This window comes from Grammomys surdaster, unplaced genomic scaffold (assembly GCF_004785775.1).
Source record: "Grammomys surdaster isolate TR1022 unplaced genomic scaffold, NIH_TR_1.0 125996, whole genome shotgun sequence".
Lineage (NCBI taxonomy): Eukaryota > Metazoa > Chordata > Mammalia > Rodentia > Muridae > Grammomys > Grammomys surdaster.
This window is the reverse complement of record NW_021620812.1, coordinates 3,772,019-3,787,622: the sequence shown is the minus strand read 5'-3', so window position 1 is coordinate 3,787,622 and position 15,604 is coordinate 3,772,019. Positions and strand designations below refer to the sequence as shown.

Below are 15,604 nucleotides of genomic sequence, written 5' to 3'. Positions count from 1 at the left end.
AGTTTAGTTTTCCCCTTTAGATGCTACTCAGAGAGATCTCTCTGAACTAACTGAACCTTTGTACTTGGTTTCTCCATTTCCAAAGTAGATTTTTAGACATATTTTCCAGGGTATAGGACAGATTGTTATGTTTATGTGTGGCTGCACTGTTTAGTTACACTCTGCTTTGCACACTGAGTGGCTAGATGTGAAGCAGTGTTTAGGTCTCCCGGGTAAACTTCTGTCTAGAGGAGTCACTGGTTATTTGGAAAGTATTACCAATTGTCATATGGTTCTTTTTAATCTTTACAGTTGTTTCATAAGTTGTTTTGGAACCCAGGGCAGTGAAAAGGAACTACATTCACCAGAAATAATTAAAAATAATGAGTTATACCCATTACAGTTAAGGGAGATTTAGGAGTAAGTGTGGGATAAAGGAGTAACTTATTGTACTGAATTGGGCTCATAAAATTACTAAGGTCATTCCGTATGTTCACACCACAATATATTTAGATACATATTCAGCTTTAACCTCCTCCCTCCCTTTTTTTTTTCAGTTCGACCAGAGTTTACTGACACTTTAGCAATCAAACAAGGATGGCATCCCATTCTTGAAAAAATATCTGCAGAGAAACCTGTTGCAAACAATACTTACATTACAGAAGGAAGTAATGTTCTGATCATTACTGGACCAAATATGAGTGGAAAGTCCACGTATTTAAAGCAGATTGCACTTTGTCAGATCATGGCCCAGATTGGTAAGTTATTAGTACATTACTATATGACTGCCAGTTGTGGAGGTTTGAGCAAGCACAGCCTCCGTAGACTCATGTGGAGGGCATGAGCCTAGCCTTTAACTGTGTGCGGGCTCTCTGGCCCTAGGCTCAGATAAGTGAATGTGTGGACTCCAGCTGGTGGAGCTGTTTATGAAGGGTTAGGAGCTGTGACTGTTGGGGGAGGTGTATCATTGGGCTCTGAGGTTTGAAAGGCCAAGCCTTTCCCAGTTAGTTCCTATCTGATGATAGGACCTAAGGTCTTAGCTTCTATTCCAGTGCCATGCCTGCCTGCTGCCCTGCCCCTACCATGATGGTCATGGACTCACCCTAGGGAACTGTAAGCCTCCATAGACACTTTCTTCTAGAAGTTGCCTTGGTCATGGTGCTTTCATAGCAATAGAAAAATACCCAAGACACCAAATCATGAGTAGGATAAACTATCTTTAGTGACCACGTGACATTTTCTATACATTACAATATTGGGCATAGAAACGTTCTCCTTATGTACATAAGTATGTATAGTGTGTGTTTGTCTGTATGCATGAACATGTGTGTAAATGCCTGTCAGTGCTCCAGAACTCTTACATATGTCTTCATGTTCAGGTCTCACATAAGTCTTGTAGCTGGTTTTCCTGAGAACTGACTGCCAGCTATCAGAAGCCAGTCATGGCAGCATACACCCGTATCCCAGCATGAAGGAGGTGAAGAAACAGAGGATCAGAAGGCCAAGTTCAGCCTCTGCCACATATGTAGCTTGAAGCCCACTTGGGCTATAAGAGATCCTGTCTTAAAGAAGAGAGAGAGAAAGAGGGCAGGGGAGAGAAGTGACAGGATTAGAGAGGGGGGATTCACTGCAGTAAATTGAAACATGACTTTGCATGATTTTATTTAGTAGCCCTGATCTGGTTCTTGTATCACAGAATGATCTACTCTTCCTAGTGCTAGTTGTTTAACTGTCTAAAGCAGTTATTTTACTTTTTATCATTGTTCATCTTAAATTCTGAAGTGTGTGTGTGTGTGTGTGTGTGTGTGTGTGTGTTTCAGCAGGCCCAAGTGAAAAGTAAACTGAAGCTTGAAGGCATATGGGTAGCCTGGAGACCACGCACTCTCAGACAAGTTATATCGCTCTTAAGTTGCTGTTCAGGCTCTGCCTCCAAACCGGTAGCAGCATGATCGCCTGTGATCACAGCTGGTGGATCCTGAGAGGAGAAGCCAGCAGACAGGGCTACTCGAAGCTAAGAGAGCACAGGCAGTGGTGGAATTCCAGGGGAGAGGAAGTTTAGCCTGGCTACCAGACTACACGACCTCCTCCAGTGGTCTTTATTCCTTAGCCAGGCCCTCCCTGTCCTCCATCTTTCTTTTGCCCTAGATGTAAGGCAACTTCACTTGCCTTTTCCCTCCCATTATATCACTTTTATCTACACAGGGCTCTGTAAGATATGTTTCCCATTCTACATTGCTTATTTTGTCTTATGATGTTAGGATGACTTTCATGTCACATAACATAGACAAAGGGTTAACAGATCTGCTATCAAATGGGGAATATTTTAGATAGCTTAATAGTGTAAGAATAGACTCATGGAATAGAACTCATCTTTCTTTTGATTACATGTTTTTATTGTCCTGCTTTGGACACATTTCTGCGTGTTTGTACTATTTGTATTTTACAGTGATTTTTCATCAACTTGACCCTCACACATTTCCTTCAGATTTCATTTGTGAGATTCATAAGCATGTCTTTGTTTCTCTTTTGAGTGTTATCTATCAGCTATCTATATAACCTAACCCTTTATGAAGGTTAAAATGATCTCTTTCTTTCTGATGGGGTTGAACATCGCATCAAATACTACATTTGGGTTTCTTCATAACTTTGTATGGCAGGTGCCAGAGGCCCTTGTTTCCCTGTGAGAAAGAGGAGTTTAAGTGGTAGCTTATGCAGCGAGCAGAGAGCCAGGGCCATGCCCTGTGACTCCACCTACAGCAGTCTGTGTGAGAAGTGCAGTGTTGTTTGGTACCTTGTTTTCTAAAACACTGGAAGTGCTGCTTATATTTCACAGGCTCCTATGTCCCAGCAGAGTATGCCTCCTTTAGGATTGCTGCACAGATCTTTACGAGAATCAGTACAGATGATGATATTGAAACAAACTCATCAACATTTATGAAAGAAATGAAAGAGGTAACTAAACAATACTTCACTTTTATTAGAAGCATATTAAGTATCCTGGCATCCAGAGTTGCTGGTGTGCTTTAGTTTCTGAGAGCCAGAGGGCAGTCAGACACAGTTTGTTAGTGTGTCCTAGGTGAAATGGAAGCTGGTGCCTCAGCAAAAAAAACAGCTCTAGGCTGCTAACGTGGGCTTTCTTTCCTGTTTCTATAGAGGAGATCTGGCAGGCTTTTCAGAGGAATCAATTGTCCTTTAGCTTTCAAAGTCATTGTCTCTGCCCTATAAATGGGAGAATGAGAATGCTTCTTCCCCATGAAAGTGTGCACTCTTCATTCTCTGATCTGAGCAAACGCTGTCTGTGTCTAAGCAGAGCACTTAGAACAACTGTGTTTGGAAGGATGCATGCCTCACTGAGCACTTAGGTTTCTTTTCTGATGTGTCATACAAAGTGAGGTTAAAGAAAGAAACCTATACATTTGCTTAGCATGTATAGAATGCCTGTGGGGAGTCTATCAATAGTCTAGATACATGAAGGTATGTCTTTTATTTTATCTATTTATTTTTGAGAACGGATATCACTATATATATATAGCCCTCCCAGGCTGGCCACACATTCACAGAGATCCACCTGCCTCTCCCTGTCTAAGTGCTGGCATTACAGCTGTGTGGCTCTATCTCTCAGGAAGTATTTCTTTTAAATAGATCCCTTGTTGCATAAAAAGTTAATTCGTTATAATACAATTGAGTGGAATTCTGTATTTTGAGAAAGAGGTGGAGATTCTCTAGAAGGAAAGGATTTCTACCGGTTTAAGTCTTCTTGTTTGTTGGCCATGGATTTAAATTTGTTAAACAGATATATTTTTCTTAATACCTTGTTCTGTCTTTAGCAAATGTAAGTAAGTTTTGAAGAAAATATATTTTAAATTCGTTTTCAACATTGTATGATGGTGATTGGTAATTTGTGGAGAAGAGAACGGCCATCTTTGTGTCTTATTTAAGCATCTGTTTACTGACGTGCTTCTTCATGTTGTAGATAATGCTGTCTTGTTGTCTCATACATATGTAGATGTCTGTTTTTATATATGAACTATTCAAATGGAATTATTAGTTACGAGATTGTCTGAAAGAGAAGCAGTGTGCTATATTCTACTCAGCAGGATTTCTCTATTAAAATAAATTTCAGACATATTTACAAAGTAACCAATTTCACTAGTTTTCTAAGAGAACAGCATTGTTTGGGTATAATGAATAGTATTAAAATGATGTCTTCTAGATATCATATATTCTTCATAATGCTAATGACAAGTCACTCATATTAATTGATGAGCTTGGCAGAGGCACTAATACAGAAGAAGGGATTGGAATTTCTTATGCTGTCTGTGAGCATCTGCTGAGCATAAAGGTATGCCCCTGTTCATTCTAATTGGTGTGCTTCATGTATGTAACATGATTGGATTGTATCAGTACCCACAAATAGATCTTTAAACAATTTTGGGTAAAAAAGACACACTACAGGAATTTTTGTTTCATTTCTGGTGAAAGTAAGAATTCCTGTTGTGCATACAAGATATAGATGAGTAACATTGATACCTACAGATGATAAAAAATTCAGTTGGCTTTAATTTAATCAAATTGAATAACAAAATATGAAGATGTTATATATTACATATTACAAAATCTGACAATCTGAAGATAGCACGTTTCCACATGTAATAATCTCTGAGTCTGAGCCATCATGGAAGAAAATACCCAAAGGAAACAGCATCCTTTAAAGAAAACAGGTTCTCACAAATCTTGTAAAAATTACTTTTACTCTGTTATTAAGCTAATTTGGAAAATTATTTCATAGATGACTATTTAAAATATACTCAGATATGAGAAATAAAAAGCATATTTTCATAATTAAAATATCTTAAAGTATCTTTAAAGAGTTTTTTAACTTTAAACAAGAGCCCACAACAATTCATTATAGAGAATGAAAAACTATTTTATATATTAATGCAAGTATGCAGCAACTCAAAAGTAGTGTCAGCACACATGTTTTATGTCACTCCAAATGTCATCCAGAATTCCCACATGAATAAGATGCATATGTCACTTAAGACTAAAAAAGCAAGTTTGCATTTGTAATGGATGTTTTTTCATGTCAGTCTGACCAGCTACAAGCACTTTTACATTTGGTTAAACGTTATTTGGATCGTGTCTGTGGAGCATTTCTAGAAATGGACATGTCAATGTAGCCTGAGCAGAGAGCCTCCATTGGTGGGCCCAGGCCCTGCCCAGCTGAAAGCTCAAAGATCCTAAAGGGCGACTGTCCCGGGAAAGAGTCGGCAGAGCGCCTGTCTGGCTGCCAGCAGTCTACACGATGGTTTTGCTGTCTTCAGACTCTGGCATGTCCACTCCAGATGGAAGCCTGGTGGTGTTCAGCTAGAATTACCTCATAGGTCTCCTGAAAATGTAGCTTACCAAAAATTCCATTGCTTAGCTTCTGTGATCATGAACCAAATCATTATGAGTACAGATGCATAAACATACCACACACACACACACACACACACACACACACACGCATGCGCACTCAGTCTGATTCTTTTGAGACCTCTGACTGATACAATATCCATTTCCTGATTGAATATTTTTGTGATCTTCTGCAATACCTAAAAATAGTTATCTTCAACAATACTTTAAAATACTCCCTTTCTAGTAGAAGAGTAGAAGCTTGTATTGCTTCTTAGTTTTAAGATGCTTACAGTTAATTTTCTACCCTAGAATCAATCCTTGGAGTCTAGTACAATATTTGTACTCTATAGGCCCTGAAGATATCATTTAAAAAAAATCTTTTTATTGATTCTTTGTGAATTTCTACCATGCATCCCAGTCCCACTTGTCTCTCCCTCCCTTCATACCCACCCTCTACCCTTGCAACCCCTCACCCACTGGAGGGAGAGAAAATCTCATTGTGGAAGCTGTAGTGTGTCACAGTGTGCCCTACGGCTTGCCCTTTTGTCCACACTTCTTTACTTGCAAATGTTCATTGCGATGAGGCATTGGTCTGGTTAGAGGCCTCTCTGGCTTTTGTTACACTCAATACTGGAACCTCACTGGGACTCCTCTTGGACGTCCTGTTGTTGCTCTGTGTCATGGAGAACCTACAGCTTTGGATCTGCAGGACCAGCCCCTTCACACATTTCAGCAGTTCATAGATGAGGTAGATGTTGGGGCAGACCAACTTAAAGCTCTGGGTCTAGCCTGGGTGGTACCTGAGTTGTAAGCCAGTGGGTAAGTTCTCCCATGTCCACACCACCAGGGCAAGCTCTCCTGCTCTACCCTGGCCGGCCCATCCAATGCCAAAGGCAGCAAGGGGGCAGAGCCAGTTCGTCCCCTCAGGGATGACTCATCAGTGCTCATTCCACCAGGGCCAGCTCTACTGTGCTGCCCAGGGTGGGTGCATGGCGTGCTCTCCTGAGTGCTACAGTGGGTGAGGGGCAGGGACAGCTCTTCTGCTCTCATGACCCCAGGGCCAGGTCTCCCACCTGTCACAGGTGGTGAGTTGCAAAGGGGAAGGAGAGTATCTCTCCTTCCTCCATGTCATTGCAAGGGAGATGAGTGGCAGGGCAGGCTCTCCCACGTTCATACACTTGGGTCTGGCTCACTCTGCGAAACTCCTGCAACCAGGGCCAGTTCTTCTGTGCTTCCTGGGTGATGTCTGTGCCCACTCTCCCAAGTACTGCAGCTATCTAGGGTTGGGTTCAGCCCTCTGCTCTCATGCCACCAGGGCCAACTTTCCCAGAATGCTCAGGTGAGGGGTGGGACCAGTGCATAGCCCTCAAACATCAACATGTCCCCAGGAAGCAGCTTAGACCTGTTTACTTGCCCTTTGGTGGTAACAGACCCTTGCTGCTGCAGGGCCGTGGACCCAGATGTGACCCTCTGGTGGCTCACAGGCCAGGACTGTGACCTTAGGTAGTATCACCAGCTACTCACACCAGGCTGCTCCTGACTACTCTTGAGTCTACAGTTCTGTCTCTTTTCACTGTGCCCATTTCCTTCTGCTGCTTCTTTTTCATTTCTCCACTACTCACTTGCTCCTCTTTGTGGTGCCCGGGGCTGCCTAGGGTCTAAGGTCGTCTCTGGTGTGGTCTCAGGAGTGTTAGGCCCCACCTATGCATTATGACACCAGGAAAGGGTCATCTTGGCTATAAACTGGCCCCTCGAGCAGGCACAGCACTAGATTGGTGGTTATCTCAGGCTAGGCCCCTGTCCAGGTCACATGGCATCAGACAAGTGGTCATCTCAGGCTTACTCCTCCCCGGGCCACCTGCATGGCCCCATGCAGAGGTCATCTGTCCCTGACTCACTCCCTCATGGGGTCTGTGGCACCAGACTCAGGCTCACTTTTTTCTGTGAATGTTAAGCTACTACTAATCATTTAGATGTTCATAGGTCAGAACACCGAGCATAGACATAGCCTCTCTCCTCTCTACCACCTACTAACATCATGTGACATGGCAGTCACACCTGCAATGTCTCTAGGGGCAGTTGAACAGTTGTTTTTAAGCTGAATTAACCTAATAGAGTTTATAAAGGTCCCGTTTACATTTGTGCATGCTGGAAAGGACCTAAGTTAGGGCCTGGCACATGGGAAGCCAGTGCTCTTATCACAGAGCTACGACCCTTGATGCATGGTTTCTAGGACATTATTATCAGTCATTAGCTGCTAAGCAGTTTAGAGGCCAATTAGTTGCTAATCTTACTGTTTTATATCAGTAACTCCCATGAGTTTCACTCCAAAAGACCAAAGTAACTCCTTCCACAAGCTGTGTCCAGTGATCTCCCACTAAACCACTCCTCTTAAAGGTCCCTCTATTAGGGTCTGAAAGTCTAATAAAACTCAAGAAATGATAAGAGTCCTGCAAAGCAAGATCTTAATTTGAATTAGGCAGCAAAAACTGTTGTCAGGGACAACAGCACTGACTGGGAGCTGTCTGTGTCTTCAAACATTCATCTTAGTGAGTACTTAAGCAGATGCAAAAATGCATTCAGCTGCTATTGATCGATCAGGGCTGCAGAACAGACTCAGGAGCTGAACTGAGACCCCAAGCCAGAATGCTGCAGACATATGTGCCAAATTATTCCACCAATCAGGATTTAGGGATGGGGCCTTCCTTAGGAACATGTCTTTGTGGTTCAGTTATCCTGTTCCCATTGGTAGGATTATTCAACTATGACAGTCACAGCATTCATGTCTCAACTCACCAACCAGGATGTCAGTTACCTAGGGAGGTCTGGGGAACTTAAACTTTATTTGACCCCTATTCAAAATGGAAATTTTATTCAAAATGTCTTTGGTTTTGTTCCTTTTCCCTGGGTTGCCATACTGAGGCTCAGGCGTCACCAGTTAACCTATGAAGGACACATCCCAAATGTGTCCAAACTACCTACTGTTCATGGACTTAGGGGAATTTCTATGTGTAATCATGTCAAATATCTCTGATTTTTTTTTTTTTTTTTGCTGTTATCTTTGGTTGAGACATTTGCCAGCTAAATATTTAATCTTCTTTCCTTTGAGACAGAATCTTGCTATATACTCTAACTAGATGGCCTATATTCTCTGTGTATTCCAAACTGGTCCCAAACTCAGCAGTTTTCTTGGTTTAGCCTCTCAAGTGCTCAGGGAATTTCTCCTTGGATTTAATTCCTGGCACAAAAACAAAAACAAAAAACACCAAACAAACAAACAAACAACCACCAAAGAAACAAAAAAAACAAGAAAAAAATCAAACATAAAATAAAACCTTTGAGAATGTAAATACATAATATAATGCATTAATTCCATGTTGTGATAGTCCCTGTAGAGGAGACTCAGTGTGACGTGTGTGCTGTGTGGAGGGAGGTGCTGTGAGGCTGTGGCAGCAGGGTTGTGGGGCCTCCTCGATTAGTAGCTTATCTCTGTAAACTTTATCTCTTTATTTTGGGATTTAGTCTCTTTCACATAACATATCTTTTGTTTCTTTGTTTTTTTTGAGAGAGAGAGGGTTTCTCTCTGTAGTCCTGGCTGTCCTGGACTCACGTTGTAGACCAGACCAGCCTCGAATTCACAGAGGTCTGCCTTGAACTCACAGATATCTGTCTGCCTCTGCCTCCTGAGTGCTGGGATTAAAGGTGTGTGCTACCATTCCTGGCAGTTCTTTACATAACATAGTGTGCATGTGCAAACAAAGTCCTTAATTTATCCTTTAATTGGATATAAACGTCAAAACCCATGACCTGAACATGTCCATCTCTGAGATACTGGTTTTACTCCTGTCTTTGCTAAGCTAGTTGGAAAGTTAAGCTAATGTGTTATGTTTGAATAGTTGAAATAAGGTTTTCTAGATAATAGTACTCACTCTCATTGTTTGTCATGTGTTCTAGGCATTCACACTCTTCACTACCCATTTCCTGGAACTGTGCCATATAGATGCCCTGTATCTTAATGTAGAAAACATGCATTTTGAAGTTCAGCATGTGAAGAATACCTCAAGAAATAAAGATGCAATTTTGTATACTTACAAACTTTCCAGGGGACTCACAGAAGAAAAAAACTACGGTACCGCATATAGAATTTAAATGTAGACATCAAAACAATGCATGTCTTTTAAGGCAAACCTTCTTTCCCCTTTATTTGCCTGTCCCTCATCCTTCTCAGTGTTTATATGCTTTCCAACAGTCTAATTTCTTTGACAAATTCATATTATACAGGTTTATGTTCTTTGATTTTCATTTATATCAACTGAACTGATACATTACAACCAAACTGTAGCATTAGAATAATGCAAGAAAGCCCTGGAAGCATTGGCCTGTTAGAAAGTGTAAGAGGTTTAAAAAAAGGTTTGTTTATTTTTTATGTATATGAGGTTTTTGCCTGCATGCATGCATGTATGTGCACCTGCTATGTACCTAGTGCCCAGGGAGGCCAGAAGAGCATGTTAGATCCTCTGGAACTGGAGTTACAGATGGTTGTGAACCATCATGCCAGTAATGGGAATTGAACCTCAGTGCTCTAGAAAAGTCCCCAGGGCTCTTAACCACTAAGCCATCTCTCCAGTCCCAGTGTAACAGATTATACTTGTAAATTGTATAATTTCACATATTGTATTTCCTACACATTCATTGACATAGTCACTTTGTTCTCAAGATATTTTATATTTACATCTAAAAAAACTTAAAAATGGAATATATCAGTTGGGTGGTGGTAGTACATGCATTTAATCTAAGCACTTGGGAGGCATTGACAAGTAGATCTCTGAATCTGCTAGCCTGGTCTACTGAGCATGTTCCAGGACGTACGTGTGTGTGTGTGTGTGTGTGTGTGTGTGTGTGTGTGTGTGTGTTAGGGCTTTACTGCTGTGAACAGACACCATGAACAAGGATCAAAGCAACTCTTATAAGGACAACATTTAATTGGGCCTGGCTTACAGGTTCAGAGGTTCAGTCCATTATCATCAAGGGGAGAACATGACAGCATCCAGGCAGGTATGGTGCAGGAGGAGCTGAGAGTTCTACGTCTTCATCTGAAGGCTGCTCGCAGAGTACTGACGTCCAGGCAGCTAGAATGAGGGTCTTAAAGCCCTCACCTACAGTGACACACCTACTCCAACAAGACCACACCTACTCCAACAGGGCTACACCTTCTAATAGTGCCACTCCCTGGGCCAAGGATATACAAACCATCACAGTGTGTGTGTGTGTGTGTGTGTGTGTGTGTGTATTCAAACTATCACATTCTTAAACTCTTGTCAACTACTTTCTATGCAAATCATTATGTAGCATGCAGATTCTCATACTCTGGAACTTTTCAACTTTCCATACATTGAAGTCGTCAAAAATGACTTTTATCTTTGGATATAACTCCTATGAGGAAAATAAAACCTGCTTTACTATTTAAAGTAGGAAATGAACTGGACAGTTTTCTTGTATCAGATGTGTAATAAGCCTTATCATTCTCCATTCGACTTGGGTGGGATGGAGATAATCTGTCCTGGATATGGAGTCATCAGCACTCAGTGAGTTATCAAGGGTCAGCCCTAGTTTAGTAAGCATAGCAACCAGTAATGTTGGTGAACATGGTGCTGCTTCTGCTGCTTTTAAACCTATAGAGACTGTAAACTGTTGGATCCATAGGAAGCCTGTGGAAGGGCGTCTGCCAAGCGAGGAGTAGTCATGGAGGAATTTCATGTTCATGGGTCTGCTAGATTGAGGAGCACACAGCCAAGACTACACAGAGACAATGATTTAATGTCCTTTTTCTGTAATTTTAGGATTGAAAGCTGCAGAGGCCTCCTCCCTTCCACCATCGATTGTCTTGGATGCCAGAGAGATTACAACTCAAATTACAAGTCAAATTTTGGTAAAAAAAAAAAACAAAACAAAACCCAAATACCTCCCAAACTTGGTAGAAATAAGACACTTAAAGTCTTTGCACTTCCTTACTATATGACATACTTAATCTCGTGTTACCACAGCTCTCCCTTCTCTTTAGCCTCCCTAATGGTGAGAGTACTCATGCATAAGATCTTTTAAAAATGTTTTAAAAATCATTATGTTTATTTGTGTGTCATACTTAGAGGGCACAATGTGCACGTGTGTGTGTGTGTGTGTGTAAGACAGAGAGAGAGAGAGAGAGAGAGAGAGAGAGAGAGAGAGAGAGAGAGACTGAGACTGCAGGTTAGAGGACAATTAAGAGGAATTGATTCTTTTTATCCTGTGGGTCCCAGGGATTGAACTCAGGTCATCAAGTTTGGTGATCAGCACCTTTACATGTTGAGGCATCTTGTCAGCCATCCTTCAATCTATTCATCTATTTTTAAATAAAAAACAAATCATGATCTGTTGGGGAAAAAAACTCTTGTCTTTTCACATCCAAGAGCCCCTCTCCATCGTGGCTGTATGTGGCCCCTTCCTCACGAGCACATTTCATTAAGAGTCTTGCTAACTCTCTTTCCCTAACCCACCCCGTACACTTTCCACATTGTCTCCCAGTGCATAGTCACCATGCCTCATCAGGAGCTGTCAGACGCTGCTTATCAAGTTCAAGTTGAGCCTGTAAAGTCTTGTATAATTATCTCAGAAAATGCTGTTTTAAGGCTCCCTGAGGTCCTGGGCGCTGTCCTCATTCCCCAGTCTCTGATGGCTCAGGAATCTTCCCTTCTGCTCAGTTTTGCTTTAGGGTCTCCTTTGGTTTGCTTATGCCGCCCTTACCCTGCACCAGTCAGTCTCACATAATTTGCATCTTCGTCACGTGTCATCTCCCCAGTTGTGTTCCAAGTCTCTCCTACCCCTGCTTCAGCTGTTTCTCTACCCAGAACCCTCCAGTTTTGGCACTTCTATGAGTCAAGACTGGTTCTAGATTCTCTGTCATCTATAAGCGTTCCTGGTCTGTGCTGGCAGTGAGCTTGCCTTCTCTGAGCACTGTGCATCCCTCTCACAGACCTTCCCACACTACCCCATCAGTGCTCACAGCAGGCTGCTTGCACTGCGGGACTGTGAGCTGCTTGAGCTCTATCGTCACACGAGCTGTACAGGACTGTAGGCCCTGTAAGTGTGCAGACACAGCTTTGGTGCCTGAAAATACCCAATAACTTTATATAAATAAGAGTAATTAATTAAGGCACCAAGGGGATGATTAAACATATGATTATCTTATTCTGCCTTATTAAATTTTACTCATTTTATTGTGGTATAAGAAGGGAAAATATATTTACAGAGAGAATTGTCTGCCACCAGGAAAGAGTTTAAGAGATAATACTACTGGGAAACTTACTAAGATTTTCCAAATCGATAGGGTTGAAGCTGTTGATATCTTTATCTAGTTCAGTCAGAGATGTAAATTGGAAGTTAAAAAAATCTAGCTTCTTGTCCAATCTTTAAGTCTTGTTGGATTATATCTTAAATATTATTTTTTAGGTATTCTTAAGTTTAGTTTGTTAAGAATCAGTCATAGTTGTAGATCTCCATTTATGTTTATTTTTCAATGTATTTTACTCCGTAGGCAATATTTTCTGTTAGCCTACAACAGTTGTGTCTTTCGGCAGATGGCTTTCTGATGACTTGTCTTATCCCTGGGTGACACTTACAGTTGAGTCACTGCATAGTTGTAAGCAGTGTTAGTCCATGCCTTTTAAATTAAAATGTGTTTGCAGACTCATCTCTCTGCTGAATTTTCTGTTACTTTTTGGTATTTAGTTTACGAACTTGACTGATTTAGCAGGATTTCTTCTTTAAATGTCACTTGCAAGGATACAAGTCCTTCATAAAATACTAAATGTTCATGAGAAATTTAATTCTCCAGGATAGCACATTTTAAAGTGTGTGTGAGACCTTGAGTTCCTATTTCTATGAAACAAGATAAAATAATTCCAACATATTAATTAAATATGCGTTTATATTTTAATTCCATATTTTGATAACAGCAAAATCAAAGGAGTTCCCCTGAGATGGACAGGCAGAGAGCTGTGTACCATCTCGCCACAAGGCTTGTCCAGGCTGCTCGAAACTCCCAGTTGGAGCCAGACAGGTTACGGACGTATCTGAGTAATCTCAAGAAGAAGTATGAAGGGGACTTTCCCAGGGCTGTGGACCTTCCAGAGAAGACCGAGGAGTGATCACTTCACGGCTTACACAAGGATTGCGTCTTAGTTGCTCAGTTTTATATTTTAATTGAAAATTATAGTAGACTAACCTCAGAATGTTTACCTACTATGAACTCTAGATGGAAAATACTCATTAGAATAGCTTCAAAAGGGACACATTTTTAAAGAAAAGTTTTTGTTAGAAAAATCATACAATAATTTTCATTTGTGAAGTCAGATTAAATTTATAGTTCCCTATTAAGTGTATGTTTAGAATGTTAACAGAAGTATTCTAGCTTAAAAATATATAATAAAGAATAGGTCTGAAAAGGTACTTTTAAACATTTGCATTCTATTCTGACATAATGTTCTATGACTTTACATCTTAACTTGGTGTCTACAAATTCTAACACTAAATGATTCTGAATTCAGTATAATGGTGCTGAGGATTAAAGAAAACAATCTTAGTCAGTACATCCCTAAAGGTGGGAATAAACCCTTTATAATGCAGCAAGCAATACCGGAGCAGGGCTCATGCGCAGCTTTGCATCCAGGGCTCAGCAGTCTGGCTTTTACATGTGGACTCCTGTCTGGTTTTCATTTTGTGGCCACCCTTATTACATAAAAAGTAATGGAAAGACAATACTGATTTGCCTCTCTTGGCTATTCCCAGGGAACACTTTTCTTTTGTTTAAATTCTGTTTATTTCAGACCAGCAAGCTGATTCATTAGGTAAGAGCACTTGCTGCAAACCTTGACCTCCTGCGTTCAGTTCCTGGAACCTGGATGCTGAAATGAGAGACTCATTCACAGTTGTCCTCTGACACCCCCCCCAACACGCCACGGTGTACATGCCTGTAAACATGTATGTCAGCATGCACACAGTAAATAAGAAATCATTCACACAGTTGTCCTCTGACCTACACACACACACAAGTGGTGTGTGCTACAATACTGAGGAAACAACCTGAAATAAGCACACATTCAAAGGAGATTCTTTTGTAAATCAGTGCCCTCACAGCCAAGCCACATTCACCACCAAATCAGAGTTTACAAAAAGGTCATTGTTTCATAAAAGAGAAAAACAAAAAAACCAAAACATTGTTACTTATTTCTTAAGCAGAAAGGGCCTTTCTCCTCTCAAACACTTCATTTTACAATTCCATCTCAATGGGTGACTTGAAAGTCTTGAAAGTCTTGGCTCTCAGGTCTACCCCGTAGTTTTTTGTTTAAGTTCCTGGACTTGGGTGCACCCTGAACCATTTATTTAGGAGTTGCAATATTCATAGTAATTGGAACAACAAGATCATTCACAGACTGCATATGCTGTGATTGGTTCATGTGTCTTTGTTTTTTGTCTGTATGAGTATGTGCCACATTCATTTGGTACCAGCAGAGGCCAGGACAGGGCATTGAACCCCTCGAAATGGAGTTATCCGATGGTTGTAAGCTCCCAGTGTGGGTCCTAGGAATCTTAACTCAGGTCCTGTGGAATAGCAAGAAGAACTCTTAACAACTGCACTATCTTTTTAACCTTCATATAGTTTTTAAATATGTGAATATTTTACAGAATTTATTGGTAATATATATTGACTTTATTAAGCTTGGTTCAGCCAAGACTACACAGAGAAACCTTGTTTCAAAGAAAAAAAAAGTTTATTATTTCTGTTGGTTCACTATTCGAACATTAATAGCCAGATATGTTCAATAAGTCATAATTCAAATGAAATACATATTTTTGAGAAATTAAATTAACATCAAGTATTTAGCATATATACTGTCTTGTTTGATTACTTATATATTCCCTATTGCCACGTCTTTGAAAGAGAGTAACAGAATATTTGAACTTCAATTCCTTCTTTTTATTTTTCTGTTCGAGACAGGGTATAACTGTGTAGCCCTGGCTGTCCTTGAACTCACTCATTCTGTAGACTCATCTCTGCCTGTCTCTGCCTCCCAAGTGCTGGGGTTAAAGATGTGTTCCACCATGCCTGGCTCCATTCCTTCCACCATGCCTGGCTCCATTCCTTCCACCATGCCTGGCTCCATTCATTCCACCATGCCTGGCTCCATTC

At 40.9% G+C, this 15,604-nt stretch overlaps 1 protein-coding gene and 1 non-coding gene across 2 annotated transcripts in view; one reads left to right on the top strand and one right to left on the bottom strand.

Moving 5' to 3' along the window:
- Msh4 (mutS homolog 4) overlaps positions 1 to 13,868 on the top strand; it is a 46,880-nt gene extending 33,012 nt beyond the window's left edge. The window contains exons 15-20 of the mRNA XM_028754319.1: positions 537 to 737; positions 2,813 to 2,931; positions 4,193 to 4,321; positions 9,334 to 9,508; positions 11,220 to 11,308; positions 13,371 to 13,868. Coding sequence (XP_028610152.1) covers positions 537 to 737; positions 2,813 to 2,931; positions 4,193 to 4,321; positions 9,334 to 9,508; positions 11,220 to 11,308; positions 13,371 to 13,562 — 905 coding nt within the window. The 3' untranslated portion in view covers positions 13,563 to 13,868. The remainder of the gene's footprint in view (positions 1 to 536; positions 738 to 2,812; positions 2,932 to 4,192; positions 4,322 to 9,333; positions 9,509 to 11,219; positions 11,309 to 13,370) is intronic.
- On the bottom strand, positions 7,326 to 7,459 carry LOC114609946. The gene has a single exon (XR_003709609.1). It is a non-coding gene; the product is annotated as a small nucleolar RNA SNORA17 (small nucleolar RNA).
- Positions 13,869 to 15,604: the final 1,736 nt, after the last annotated feature.